This window comes from Perissodus microlepis, chromosome 3 (assembly GCF_051167445.1).
Source record: "Perissodus microlepis isolate ML-2025 ecotype Zambia chromosome 3, ASM5116744v1, whole genome shotgun sequence".
In the NCBI taxonomy this organism is placed as follows: Eukaryota; Metazoa; Chordata; class Actinopteri; order Cichliformes; family Cichlidae; genus Perissodus; species Perissodus microlepis.
Window position 1 is genome coordinate 24,680,044 of NC_140463.1, and position 13,635 is coordinate 24,693,678.

General features: G+C 43.5%; 1 protein-coding gene across 1 annotated transcript; it reads right to left on the minus strand.

The window, feature by feature from the left end:
* Window positions 1-7,002: 7,002 nt before the first annotated feature.
* Window positions 7,003-12,426, minus strand: LOC146390691 (serine protease 27-like). The gene is made up of 6 exons (XM_084923669.1): window positions 12,351-12,426; window positions 11,901-11,921; window positions 11,050-11,212; window positions 9,029-9,288; window positions 8,795-8,943; window positions 7,003-7,861 (listed from the first exon to the last, which is right to left on the minus strand). Exons 1-6 carry the CDS (start codon window positions 12,406-12,408, stop codon window positions 7,478-7,480), a joined length of 1,035 nt encoding a protein of 344 aa, XP_084779795.1. The 5' UTR covers window positions 12,409-12,426; the 3' UTR covers window positions 7,003-7,477.
* Window positions 12,427-13,635: the final 1,209 nt, after the last annotated feature.

Consider the following 13,635-nt stretch of genomic DNA (forward strand, 5'->3'; position numbering starts at 1 on the left):
ATAAAATAAAATAAAGCCAATGTAGCTTCTGTTTGCCTGCATTCCCTTATGGTGATTTCACATTATAAAGTAGTCTGTTACACTGTTATTAAATATGGATCTCCAGCCTGCATCCATGCACTTCATGGATGATTTTTGTGGTTTCCAGTAGCTTATGATATGAATGGTAGCATTTAACAGGGTACATATTACTCTAAGCATGGCTTGAATAGGCTGGTTTCTACTACAAATCTATTCTCCACTCTTGAATTTGGGCTACAAGATGCTCTGTGCTCAGTCTGCACCATAAAGTGAGGGTTCGTATGAATTCAAAAACTTTCATATAAAAGCAGCTCTCTTACTGGGCAAGTTTGCTTTGTGTATGGAGTGGAAAGGTGATTTTCCAGTGTCTGTATTGAATGATTCTACTTTAATTGCTTGAAGATTTGGGGCACTGCCTCTTTGTGTTTAGTTAATAAAACAATGTTGTGCATGTTTCTTCTCTTATGTGCTTGTATCCTTTCGGCGGGGACTGGTCTGCAGTGCCATACAGGGAAGGCGAACACACCTGCATGGCATCCGTAGACTTAAAATCTGTACTGGGTCCTATCATGTTGTTGTTGTTGATATTTGGTCAGCTGGCGGCTGAAATGCTGCAGCCGTGTGTGTGTTTCTGAACAGCAACCATGCATAAAGTATGCTGGAAAGCAGTAAAATGTGATTTGGTCTGCCATGGATATATTACAGTGATGCCGAAACCCAGGAGGGGGGCGCGGCAGACCCAGGACCAGACCAGCAAAGGGAGCAGCTGGCAAAAAAGGTGGCCGAATTGGTGGCCACACACAAGGAGCAGGTGGCGGTGTATCGCTGCTGGGGGGAAGAGCCACAGGACTGATCCAAGCGCCACCTGCAGTTTATGGCAAGTCTGGCAGCTTGGGTTGGTTCCCGGCTGACACCGCCACCACTACCACCGGCGTTCCCCAACAGTTCTGGCGGTGGAGGGCCACCCATGCCTGCCCGCAGTGTGCGATCAGCCAAGACGCAGCCTGCAGCTACATATGTCCCCACTCCACGGGTGGGAGAGGCTAGTGCCTGCGCCCATCCCAGCGCCGTGGAGTAACTACCGTGCCTGCGACCTGCACCAGCAAGGAGCAGTGGAGGAGCCGGAGGTTCGGGAACAGAGGTTCCCATGCCAGGGGAGCCTGCACGTAAGCCCGAGGTCAGCCTGCGGGTCAGACCAGCCTCACCTCCACCAGAGGCTGTAGCGCCTCGTGGTCTCGCATGCTGCATGCGCACCCGACTGCCTGTGAGCCTCGGCTTGCCGACACCGCGCTGTGACTGCTTGCTACACAGTCGACCACCGGACCAGCTTCACCGTTGCCACTAGAGAAGTGGTTGGCCATCCGAGCTGTCATCGCCCGTTTGCTGGACCAAAGAATCGCCCCTGGCTCACACTGTTTAGTCAGCCACTGTAAGAGAAGGTTTTCATGGATACAACATGTTTTAACTTTTTACACAAATGTTGTCTTCAATTTGTCTTTATATGACTGTATAGATTCATTACAGTCATTTACAATAACTTGCCTTCAGGAACTCGGGGCGGACCTCATCCACACCAGGGGCTCTGCCACCAAGGAGTTGTTTAACTGCCTCAGTGACCTCACCCCTGGAAATTGGCGGGTCATCCCCTTCATCCCCAGACTCTGCTTCCTGCTCAGAAGACGTGCCAGTGGGATTAAGGAGGTCCTCGAAGTATTCCTTCCCCCGCCCAACAATTTTCTCAGTCGAAGTCAGCAGTGCTCTGCCAGCACTATACACAGTGCAGGTAGAGCACCGCTTTCCCCTCCTGAGACGCCTGATGGTTTGCCAGAATCTCTTCGAGGCAGTCCGAAAGTCTTTTTCCATGGCCTCTCCGAACTCCTCCCACACCCGAGTTTTTGCTTCAGCCACTGCCCGAGCCGCATTCCGCTTGGCCTGTTGGTACCTGTCAACTGCCTCGAAAGTCCCACAGGCTAACCAAGTCCGATAGGACTCCTTCTTCAGCCTGGTGGCTCCCTTCACCTCTGGTGTCCACCATTTGGTTCGGGGATTACCACCACAACAGGCACCAACCACTTTGCGGCCGCAGATCAATGCAGCAGCTTCGGCAATGGAGATGCTGAACATGGTCCATTCGGACTCAATGTCCCCAGTCTCCCTCGGAATGCTGTTGAAGCTCTGCCGGAGGTGTGCGTTGAAGATCTCGCGGACTGGGGCCTCTGCTAGGTGTTCCCAGCACACCCTCACTATGCGTTTAGGTGCACCAGGTCTGTCCAGCATCCTCCCCCGCCACCTGATCCAACTCACCACCAGGTGGTGATCAGTTGACAGCTCAGCCCCTCTCTTTACCCGAGTGTCCAGAACATATGGTCGCAGGTCTGGTACAATTACAAAATCGATCATCAACCTGCGGCCTAGAGCGTCCTGGTGCCACGTGCACTTATGGACACTCTTGTGTTCGAAAAAGGTGTTCGTTATGGCCAAACTGTGATTTGCACAGAAGTCCAATAACAAAACACCGCTCGGGTTCAGATCAGGGAGGCCGTTCCTCCCAATCACGCCCCTCCAGGTCTTGCTGTCGTTACCCACGTGGGCATTAAAGTCTCCCAGAAGGACAACAGAGTCTCCAGGTGGAGCACCTTCCAGCACCCCACCCAGGGACTCTAAGAAGGCTGGGTACTCTGAACTGCCACTCAGTGCCTAAGCGCAGATGACAGTCAGGACCCATTCCCTGACCCTAAGGCGCAGGGAACAAACCCTCTTATCCACCTTGATCATTAATATGCAAATTCTCATGACCATTGATCAAAACCCACTGATCAATGGCCATGAGTACCATTGACAGAGAATTGGGCAATGGCTGCAACCACAGCATTGTAAGATGGTGAAAGATGTACCCTAAGGCCCCTTCCTCGATTCAGAGATGGTCTTTCCCTATTCACGTAAATGGCCTCCTTGATTCCACGCTCAAACCAGCGTTCCTCCGTGTCCAGGATGTGTTCATCCTCATCATTGAAAGATTGTCCACTGGCCTGTAGGTGTAAATAGGCTGCAGAGTCCTGGCCTGACGAGGTAGCTCTTCTGTGTAGTGCCATCTGCTTTACCAGAGGTTGTGTGGTTTCCCCGATGTATAAATCCTGGCAATCCTCCTGGCACTTAACAGCGTACACTATGTTACTCTGTTTGTTTCAGGGGACCCGATCCTTGGGGTGGACCAAGTTTTGCACAGAATGTTTTGGGGTTTAAAAGCCACAGAGACACGATGCTTAGAAAAAAATGCATCTCAACTGTTCTCATACTCCTGGCATGTACGGGATCACTACAGGTTTTCGCTTAGGCAGCGGTTGACCTTCTCTCCTGGATCGGCTGGAGCTTTCTTTAGGCACCTTCCCAGCTTTGACAAATGTCCAGCTGGGATAACCACATTTACTCAGGGCCTTTTTGATGTGATGTTCTTCTGCTTCCCTGACTGTGGGGATGGTGTTCGCTCTGTGTTGTAGTGTCCTGATGACACCCAGTTTATGCTCCAGTGGTTGATGAGAGTCAAACCTTAAATACTAATCCATATGCGTAGGCCACTTTTCATATCCTCCCAGGTGAATTTGATGTGTTGGTCCACCGATTTAATGTGATCTGTGAAATGTGGTAGGTCATGAGATTTGATTTTTTTTTGTTTTAGAATAGAATAGCTTTTTATTGTCAATGTTACAAGAACAATAAAACACAGTTTGGCATCTCTCCGTTGTGTGTAATACACAATAACATAAGTATTTACACAATAACACAGGCTTTAACATTTACACAAGAAAGATATGTACAAGTTATACATACACATGCGTACATACAGATACACCCATACATACTGTCAATATAAAATTGTACTTAGTAGTCAGTATAAGCTTTTAATGATATAAGTTTGCATATGATAGAATACTGCATGATGACCTTTTTATGACTTAGACTGTTGTCCACTACAAGACTTGTTTTATAAATTCTTTCTCACAGCGATAATAGCTGAACAAGCTGTTATTATTTCACTCCTGCCAGGAAGAGGAGAGCTGGACACTTTTATCTGCACTCCCTAACAAGAAGAGGGGCCACGTCCTTCAGAATCACACACACACACACACACACACACACACACACACATACACCTACATACGCACTAACATTCCTCTTTCTATGAATAGACGTATTCACTGTTGTATTATTTTTGTATAGAAATAAAGATAAGTGCACGAACAGAGCGCACATCACAGGGCCCCCACTCTGGTGTGAGCGTTCTGTGATCACCCTTGCAAGTAAAAGCTGCAGCGTCTGTGTGTTTCTACCTTTAGATTCTTAGCTGAAGAAGTGTCTTTAGAATAAATCTCTTGACACATACATACACACAGACACAGCTACACAGATATGAGAATTTGCATAGTACTGATCAAGGAACTGACCTCCCAGCCGTTTTTTCCTTCATGTGTTTCAGTTCACTATCACCTACAGACCTTGTTCCCACAATACCAAACCCGACGCTCTCTCTCACCCATTCACCGCCTCCAAGGATTCTGCTTGTGACTCTCCCATCATCAACCATCCTCTGGTTTTCTTCAGCCCCTACCTACACCAAGCCGCCCCTGGTCTCATATTGCTGTCGACTTCATCACTGGTTTGCCACCTTTGTCAGGTAACTCTGTCATTCTGACCATCATTGATCGTTTTTCTAAAGCTGCTCACTTTGTTGCCCTCCCTAAGCTCCCTACGGCCCTAGAAACTGCCCGGCTCCGGACAAACCACGTCTTCCGTCTCCATGGAATCCCCGTTGACATAGTCTCAGACAGGGGCCCACAATTCACGTCATATGTCTGGAAGGTGTTTTGTTCCTCCCTGGGAGCTCAGGTCAGTCTTTCCTCTGGCTTTCATCCGCAGACTAACGGCCAAACTGAGCGGGCCAATCAGGAGCTTGATGCGGCCCTCCGATGTGTGGCATCCACCCACCAGACCACCTGGAGCAAGCAACTTCCATGGATTGAGTACGCTCACAATGGCCTCACCTCCTCAGCCACCGGAGTGTCCCCTTTCGAGGTGTCCCTGGGCTTCCAACCACTTCTGTTCCCTGCCGTTGAAGGTGATCATTTTGTGCCTTCTGTACAGCAGGTGTCAGCGCGCTCGGAGAGAGCCACACGAGATGCCCTTCTCCGCATAGTGGAGCGGAACAAATGCCTGGTGGACCACCATAGGACCCATGCACCGACTTACGCAACCGGACAAAAGGTTTGGCTGTCAACCAGATTCATTCCGCTCAGATCTGAATCCAAGAAACTGTCTCCTACCTTTATTTGCCCATTCAAGATTGACTCTCTGGTTCACCCGGTTTCAGTCTGCCTTAAGCTGCCCCGGAATACGCGGATTCACAATGTTTTCCACGTGTCGCAAGTGAAACCCTGTCTCTCCAGTCCTTTGTGCCCTCCTTCCAGACCCAGGCGTCAGGCGCCTGGGGCATGGTTTGTAATACCTGGTGGACTGGGAGGGCTGCGGGATGGAGGAGCATTCATGGATCCCACGGGCGACACTTCTAGACAAGAACATGGTGCAGGCGTTCCATGAGGCACACCCTGAGAAGACTGGAGGTCGCCGGGAGGCTCCCGTTGGGGGAGGGAGTACTGTCACGGCCTGGATGATCAGCAGGACGCCAATCAGCAGCTTCTGCTTTTCTCTCTTTGTTCTCTCTTTCTCTCTCTCGTTGGTTAGAACTCATTGCGGGTTGACGCCCTCGGCCCATGCCCCTCGGAGGAAGAAACATCTGAGCCTCATTAGTGTGACCAGTATTTAATCCAGGGAGCGACTACTGTTCTTATCTGGACCGTTGCATGACTCGCATTAGTGAAGTCAAGCTTCAGCAAGTGTTCTCTCATGTCTTAGTGCTTTGTATTAACAAGGGTTTCTTTTTGTACAGACTCCCTGGATTGTTTCCTCTGTGTTTCCCGTGACGAGTGTCGGAGAGAGAGACTGATTTCGTGTGTGGATTGTTTGGAGAGGCACAAGTGCTTTTTCTCCTGGATTTCCCTGGAGTCCTGTCCCCTCACCTTTTGTATATAGCCCAGGCCTGCACCTTTTTGTATACACACCTGGTGGACGTTTGTAAATAAATTCTCTTGTGTGCATCTGACCTCGGAGTCCTGCGTGTGAGTCCTCCATGTCAACCGTAACAGAACTACCTACCCTCTTCCTGTAACCACTTCCTGGGTCTCGTTTCAGGGGCTCAGTATTTTTGTCACTGAGCAGTGACAAAATTTTCTCATGATAGTCTTTCTGGTTTAGCAAAACCATGCATCTACCCTTGTCTGCCGCAAGGATGATAATGTTGTTGTCATTACTAAGTGATGTGAGTGGCTTCCTCTCCTCCTTGCTGATGTTGGACGCTAGGGGCTTTACATTGCTGAGACAGGCCGAAAAATTCGTCCGTAGTTGCTCTGCTTCCACGTCTGCAACATTGTTATTTCAAATTGCTGTTTCTGTCGCTGTGTATAAGATTGGGGAAAACTGCAGTCAGCTGAGACTGAAGTCACTTGGATAAGTGATGAAATTTTTCTCTCACTGAAAACGCTACGTCCAAATGAACAGAATCAACTTTTTGAGATTAATGCTGAAAAGCATAAGCCTGTGGTCAGGTCCGTTTCTAATGCCACACATACATATTTAATTTGTTTGTTTTTTTTTTTTCATTTTCTCATCTTCTCTTATTTTTCCATCATCGCATTAGAAAAAATAGCAGACTTTCTGATACAAAAACTGATGGTACAAATGCTGTTAAATGTATGATGCTGGTTTAGCAATGCCTTCTCTATGAGGAAAAGTTATGTTGCACAATACGTTTCGAGGCACTCTAATGTAAAGAAAATTTCTAGCTGGCAACATCAAGCTTGTGAATGATAGTCCTACCAACTCAACAACAAATACTATTTATTTACATAACTCAAAATAGAATACAAAAGAATGCAGCACAGTAAATAGTATTTTAAAATTGCATGTTTTAATCATCAAAAGTGTCAGCATACCAAAACAAGATTTGAACAGACCACAGATATATGCCCATATATAACGTGATAACATTTAAAGAGAATTACTAAATAATGTTTAAAATGTATTACTTCAAATTTGCCAGGCTGTAGTTTTAAATCATTACTGAAGTAATGGAAATACATCAGATAAAGATTAGCCAATCACTGTAATTGAGAAACAGGATATAACAAAATTGTTGCTATTTTCAGATAAACAAATATTTCATATCCAAATGTTTAAACCGTCCACTTCTTCTTCTGTTATGGTATCAACAGTTAGTCTAATTTCTACTAATAACTGTTTCGTTTCCCTTGTGAAGTGCCCAGAAACTTAAGCTGTCTCATAAATCTATTGGAGTAATTGTTACTTGTACTTAGTATTTGAGTACAGGACTAGTAAATGTGTTGAGTTACATTCCACCACTTCCAAAAAACACTTGGAGCAACACAACAAGAACACAGAGAGAGGTGAAGTGAGTGAAGTGGATCAGGTTTTCACCACTGCAAAACAAACTGTCACTGTCACATGGGGTGGTGGAGGGTGAGATATCTGTAGTGGGTGGTGTTGATGTGGAGCAGGTGAAGAATAAGTCATAGTCAAAGTCCAGGGAGGTGTAGGTAACAAAGCCTGGTGGTGTTCCGGTGACGGTGGTGTTGATCCAGTTTTGGTACTGGGACACACGAGCGTAGACTCCAGGTCTATTAGGCAGGGCGCAGCCGTCACCAAAACTCACGACTCCACTCTGGATCCAGATACTGAAATTATTTGTCACGAGTGGTCCCCCCGAGTCTCCCTGTGAAAAAAGTGTAAAAGTTGTTAAAACAGATTGAGATCAGTTGAACATCTCATGGAGCTTAATTTCTACTAAATGCATAAAATGTTTCCGGAGATGTTTGTGTTAATTGTTAATCAGACACACAACTTTTGCTGATTAGTTACAGTATCACCCAACACCCTCAACTGCACGTCACTACATGTCTTCAGTTTGACCTGCTGCTCCAAGGACCATTTAGTATTGCGATGTCACTGACAGAAATTATCACAAAACTTTTGGGAAAACCTTTATAGAATAAATTAAATACATCTAAGTGAAAAGAATTACGAATTATGAGTAAATGAGCTTCAATGCAAAGCCTCTTTTCCACCAGTACCTTCTCAGCTTGACTCTACTTTACTTGGTTTCTGCCATTTTGTCATACAATAGAGCACCACCTGCGTTGTATCATTATAGCAACATGGCAGAAAGTCCACTGACCTGAACACAAACTAACCATGGAAGGCTTCGAGGGGATTCTCTACCTGCTACTTGGTCTATGGTGACTCTTGGACCATGGTTTTGGTTTCTGTGTACCCATTTCTGTTGTTGCATGCTTTCAAAATGGTGCTTTTGATTACTGTTAAGGAGTGACTCTCATGAGTCATTGAGCTACACCACTGACTGGCCTATCAGTGACATGCAGTCTCTTGATGTCACATTTTTGTGTCGATTTCGTTCACTTGGAATACTGGCCGAGCAGTACTAAAAAAAAAAAAGTACCTGGTACCAGGTGATAACACCTAACGAAAACCCTGAAAACTGAGCTGAGTCAAGTAGGTGCTAATGGAATAGGGCTATAATGTTAATAATCATAAACACTACTACAGAAAAGCAGTGAGTGGTTAAAAGCTGATAGTCAATGCAGTCAATTAGGCCTTACATTACAAATAAGCACAAAGTGGTAGTCACCTGACATGAATCCTTCCCGCCATTTTGCAGTCCAGCACAGATCATGTTATCTGTGATTGCAGCGAAGTTTTGTAATTCGCATCTGCACTCGTTGTTTCCCACTATTGGTACATTCACCTCCTGCAGAGTCTCTGGGGTGGAACCACCACCTAATTGGGAAATGTTAAAAGGAACATCATTTTTACTGAATCATGTATCACTAATAAAAGAAAATACATATTTTAAAAAACTTACTTGATAGGGTACCAAAGCCAGTGACCCAGCTGCTGGTGCCATTGTAGAAAGTGCTGCCTGCTGAGGCTAAGCAGACTGGCTGAATGTAGTCTGTGAAATTCACAGGAGTCGACAGCTGCAGGAGGCACATGTCATTCTCATATGTTGTAGCATTGTAGTCGGGATGGCAGATGATGTTTTCAAGTGTCACAGTAACTGCATTTGGGTTTGGACCAGACGCTGTGTTGTGGCCCAGAGTCACGTTTGCGGAAAGATTATCACTTGAATGAAAGAAAAAATATATAGTTATTTTTATAGCATTGCATAGTGATCATTATCGTTGAACAACTGTCACAACCAGGTAGCAACAGATGCTTGTGAGATTTTGATAATAAATATATACAGTGGCTTGCCAAAGTATTCGGCCCCCTTGAACTTTTCTACATTTTGTCACATTACAGCCACAAACATGGATCAATTTTATTGGAATTCCACGTGGAAGACCAATACAAAGTGGTGTACATGTGAGAAGTGGAACGAAAATCATACATGATTCCAAACATCTTTTACAAATAAATAACTGAAAAGTGGGTAATCATTCATCCCCCTGAGTCAATACTTTGTAGAACCACGTTTTGCTGCAATTACAGCTTCCAGTCTTTTAGGGTATGTCTCTACCAGCTTTGCACATCTAGAGACTGAAATTCTTGCCCATTCTTCTTTGCAAAACAGCTCCAGCTCAGTCAGATTAGATGGACAGCATTTGTGAACAGCAGTTTTCAGATCTTGCCACAGATTCTCAAGTGGATTTAGATCTGGACTTTGACTGGGCCATTCTAACATATGGATATGTTTTGTTTTAAACCATCCCATTGTTGCCCTGGCTTTATGTTTAGGGTCATTGTCCTGCTGGAAGGTGAACCTCCGCCCCAGTCTCAAGTCTTTTGCAGACTCCAAGAGGTTTTCTTCCAAGATGAGGCCATCACAGAGCAGCTGTATTTGTACTGACATTAGATTACACACAGGTGCACTCTATTTAGTCATTAGCACTCATCAGGCAATGTCTAAGGGCAACTGACTGCACTCAGATCAAAGGGGGCTGAATAATTACGCACACCCCACTTTGCAGTTATTTATTTGTAAAAAATGTTTGGAATCATGTATGATTTTTGTTCCACTTCTCACGTGTACACCACTTTGCATTGGTCTTTCACGTGGAATTCCAATAAAATTGATTCATGTTTGTGGCTGTAATGTGACAAAATGTGGAAAAGTTCAAGGGGGCCGAATACTTTTGCAAGCCACTGTATAAATTGAATCATTTTATTCAAACACTGAAGAGCCGTTGTATTTCCTCTATCCCTGCATGTGAGTGTGCACGTGAGTTGAATGGTGAGGCTTACTTTTGTGCATAGCTAGAGTTTGTTATCTTTTGACAGAACAAAGTTAGCAGGTTCCCAACTTACATCTTCATGCTAAACTTGCATGCTGCTGATTGTAAGTTCACATCGGATGGAAAGACGTGACTGGTATTAAGTTTCTCATCTAACCCTGGCTGTTACTCAGCGTTGTCACAATTTGATCACAACATTACATTATTAAGAAATGTGTTACTACCAACTGTGAGTTGAAAATTATCAGTGGAGAAATTACTCTAAAAACTGTTGGGGTGCTTTTGAGTAAATGTATGCAATTAGTTTTTTTAAGACTTTAAAAATGTCCTTTCACTAATTTCAGAAAAAGAAAACATCAGTTGGTTATGAACAAAAATATTAAAATCACTGTGCAATAACATAACATCCATTGCCTTACATGCCGAACAGGCCACCTGTCCATCACAGGGCTACCCCAGAGAGGGACAGAGACACACACTCTCGCTTCCATAACCAATTAAAAAAAATATTTAGCCTTTAAAAAGTGTTGTCTGCAGAAGAAACCCACATGGCACAGGGAGAATATGTAAACTCTACTCCAAGAGGTTGAAACCTCCAACAGGCGTTAACCACTGCACCACCACAGAAACACTTGCAGTGTTGACTTACAATGTAATGCAGTGAGCAGCTGTCAGCACCCATTGGTCGGTGATTAGGGACCCTCCACAGAAAAAAGAGCCATCTTTGGATAAAGATGCCTGCCAGGGCCAACTTCCAGGGGCTGCATCTTCACCTCCTACGATTCTAGGATTTTTAATAACCCTGCCACATGCTGAGAGAATAAGACACAACAGTTAAATACTGAATATGTTGATAAGCCACAGCATTATAACCATTCACACGTTCAGTAACATCTCATGAAGAGTTCTGATGGGAGATGATACATGTTGATGTTATTTTTAGATGTAAAGTCATAAAAACATTGTTGCACATGAACCACACTCAACCACAGAAAAGGTATTTTGTGAAATTTTAGTGCAAAATTGTTCAGGGAAAACTTCAAAGAACATAAGAGAGCTAGAGATTAATAATAAGCAATGATTATGCACAGTGCTTTATAAACACATGGTGAGTGAAAAAAGGTTAGGGAAGAAGAAACAGTCAAAAAATCAAGTGTTAAGTCTAATCTTAAAAGTAGAGAGGATGTCGGTCTCCTCAGTCAAAACTGGGAGCAGGTGCCACAAAGGAAGACTCTGCCTCCCATTCTGCTTTTAAATACTCTTACTGATTATCAACGATACAGTAGTTTACTAATACCATTTACCCTGTGGATTTCAACAGATTATAAAGGGATGGAGAAACTACTGGAAAAAAGGGATTTCCTTATTTAAATCGCTGTGACCATCTTGACAGATACCCAGCTCAGACATCAATTGGCACTCCCATTGGTGTAGGTTTAAATATAATTTTAAAAAAAGGTTAAGTATGAAAAACTTTCAGAATTGTTCTTGGATGCTTACCAGGCTGCTGTGAATGAACATCTAAAAATTGGAACACAAAGACAAATATATCAAACTAGAGGTAATACACATCATGACTAGTCCATAGTGAATAAGTATTTTTATTCAATTGCAACTAATATGAAATGACTCTAATGTTTAAAACATAATAATAATGATAATAATAATAATAATTATTAAAATAATTAGTATAATAACATTCTATTCCATATAATTTAGAAGAGAAAATAAAGAAAGAAAAAAATAAGAAGAGCAGAATTTAAGGATGTCAAAAAATTCTTTCCCATCTTGCAGAATGCTACAGGCAGGATGCATTTCATACTATCCAGCTAAAAAAAAATTTATTATAAAATTCTTTAGTATCTGTAATTAAACTTTCCACACTTCATCTGAAAGAAGTAATGGGAAAGATTTTAATACTACAAACAGAAATACAATTTTCTCTCTCACCTTTGCCAAAAAGAATGATCATCACAGAGAAAAAGCACAAGAACCGTTGGAGGGCCATTGTTGACTATGCTGGCTTTAATTTGACTTAACTGTTAAATACTGTAAATCTTGTGTTCAGCTCCACCCACAAGCTCACACACCCAGACCTGATTCCCTTCACTGGCCACTGAAATAACAATAGTAACAAAAGGTAAAGCAACAAGTCAAACAAGTTGGCCTTCGTCTTGTTTGAGGAACTGTTCAAAGGCTGCACATATTCTTTGAAATACGCACTGGGATTCAAAGAAATATTATGTAAAAGAAGAAACTATTCTATAGTTCATGGTATATTTTGCCATGCGGTTGGAGGTTGGCATGACTATAAAATGATCTTAACATTGTCACGGAGAATGTGGAAACGTTCAAGGGGGCCGAATACTTTTGCAAGCCACTGTACATGGTTCTCACCTTGAAGCATGGAGGAGAAGGTGTGATAGCATGGTGGTGCTTTGCTGGAGACACTGTTAGGGATTTATTCAAAATTGAAGGCACACTGAACCAGCATGGCTACCACAGCATCCTGCAGTACTTTGCCATACTGGTGCTCTTGATTGATCTTTATTATTTATTTATTTTTTACTTTTAAGTTATTACAATCAGAACAGACATGACCGGGGATAGGAAAGGGAAAGACGTAGAAAAGAGAAGTTCAAGAAAAGGACAGGGAAAGAAAACAGAGGGGAAGGGGGACAGTGAGAAAAGATCCATTTAATCACCTTGGCACTTCAATGTTAATGTTAGAACTGATGTTACGAATGCTGTTAAATGTATAATGTTGGTGTAGCAATGGCATGTTTATGAGGAATAAAAACGGTTGCAGAAAAGCTCAACAAAAAGTGTAGTTTAATTACAGATTGAAACATTTTCCTTCGGCCTGTCAATTACCACGCTGTCTTCATCGACAAGCACTGGTGACTGCCTGCTGTACATGTGTCAACAGTCCCAGAGGAGAAAGTGAGTGATCCTTCAGGGCCAAAGTGGACAACTGGTAAATACAAAGAAAAGCAGAAAAGTTGACATATGTCACTTAAGAGTGAGAATTGATCAAAAGAAGGAGGTTGTGATAAGAATCGGTTGTGATTGATTGGAGCATAATTCACAGCTGTTAGATTTTCAGAAATCTGTTGACTCCTCTCAATCAAATAGGCTGTGATACAGGGATGTTTTCTATGTTAGCGATGGAACATTTGCAATGGTGTTTAATTCATCCAAGAGCTGTGTTTTTTTCTCTTATTTTAACCATCCA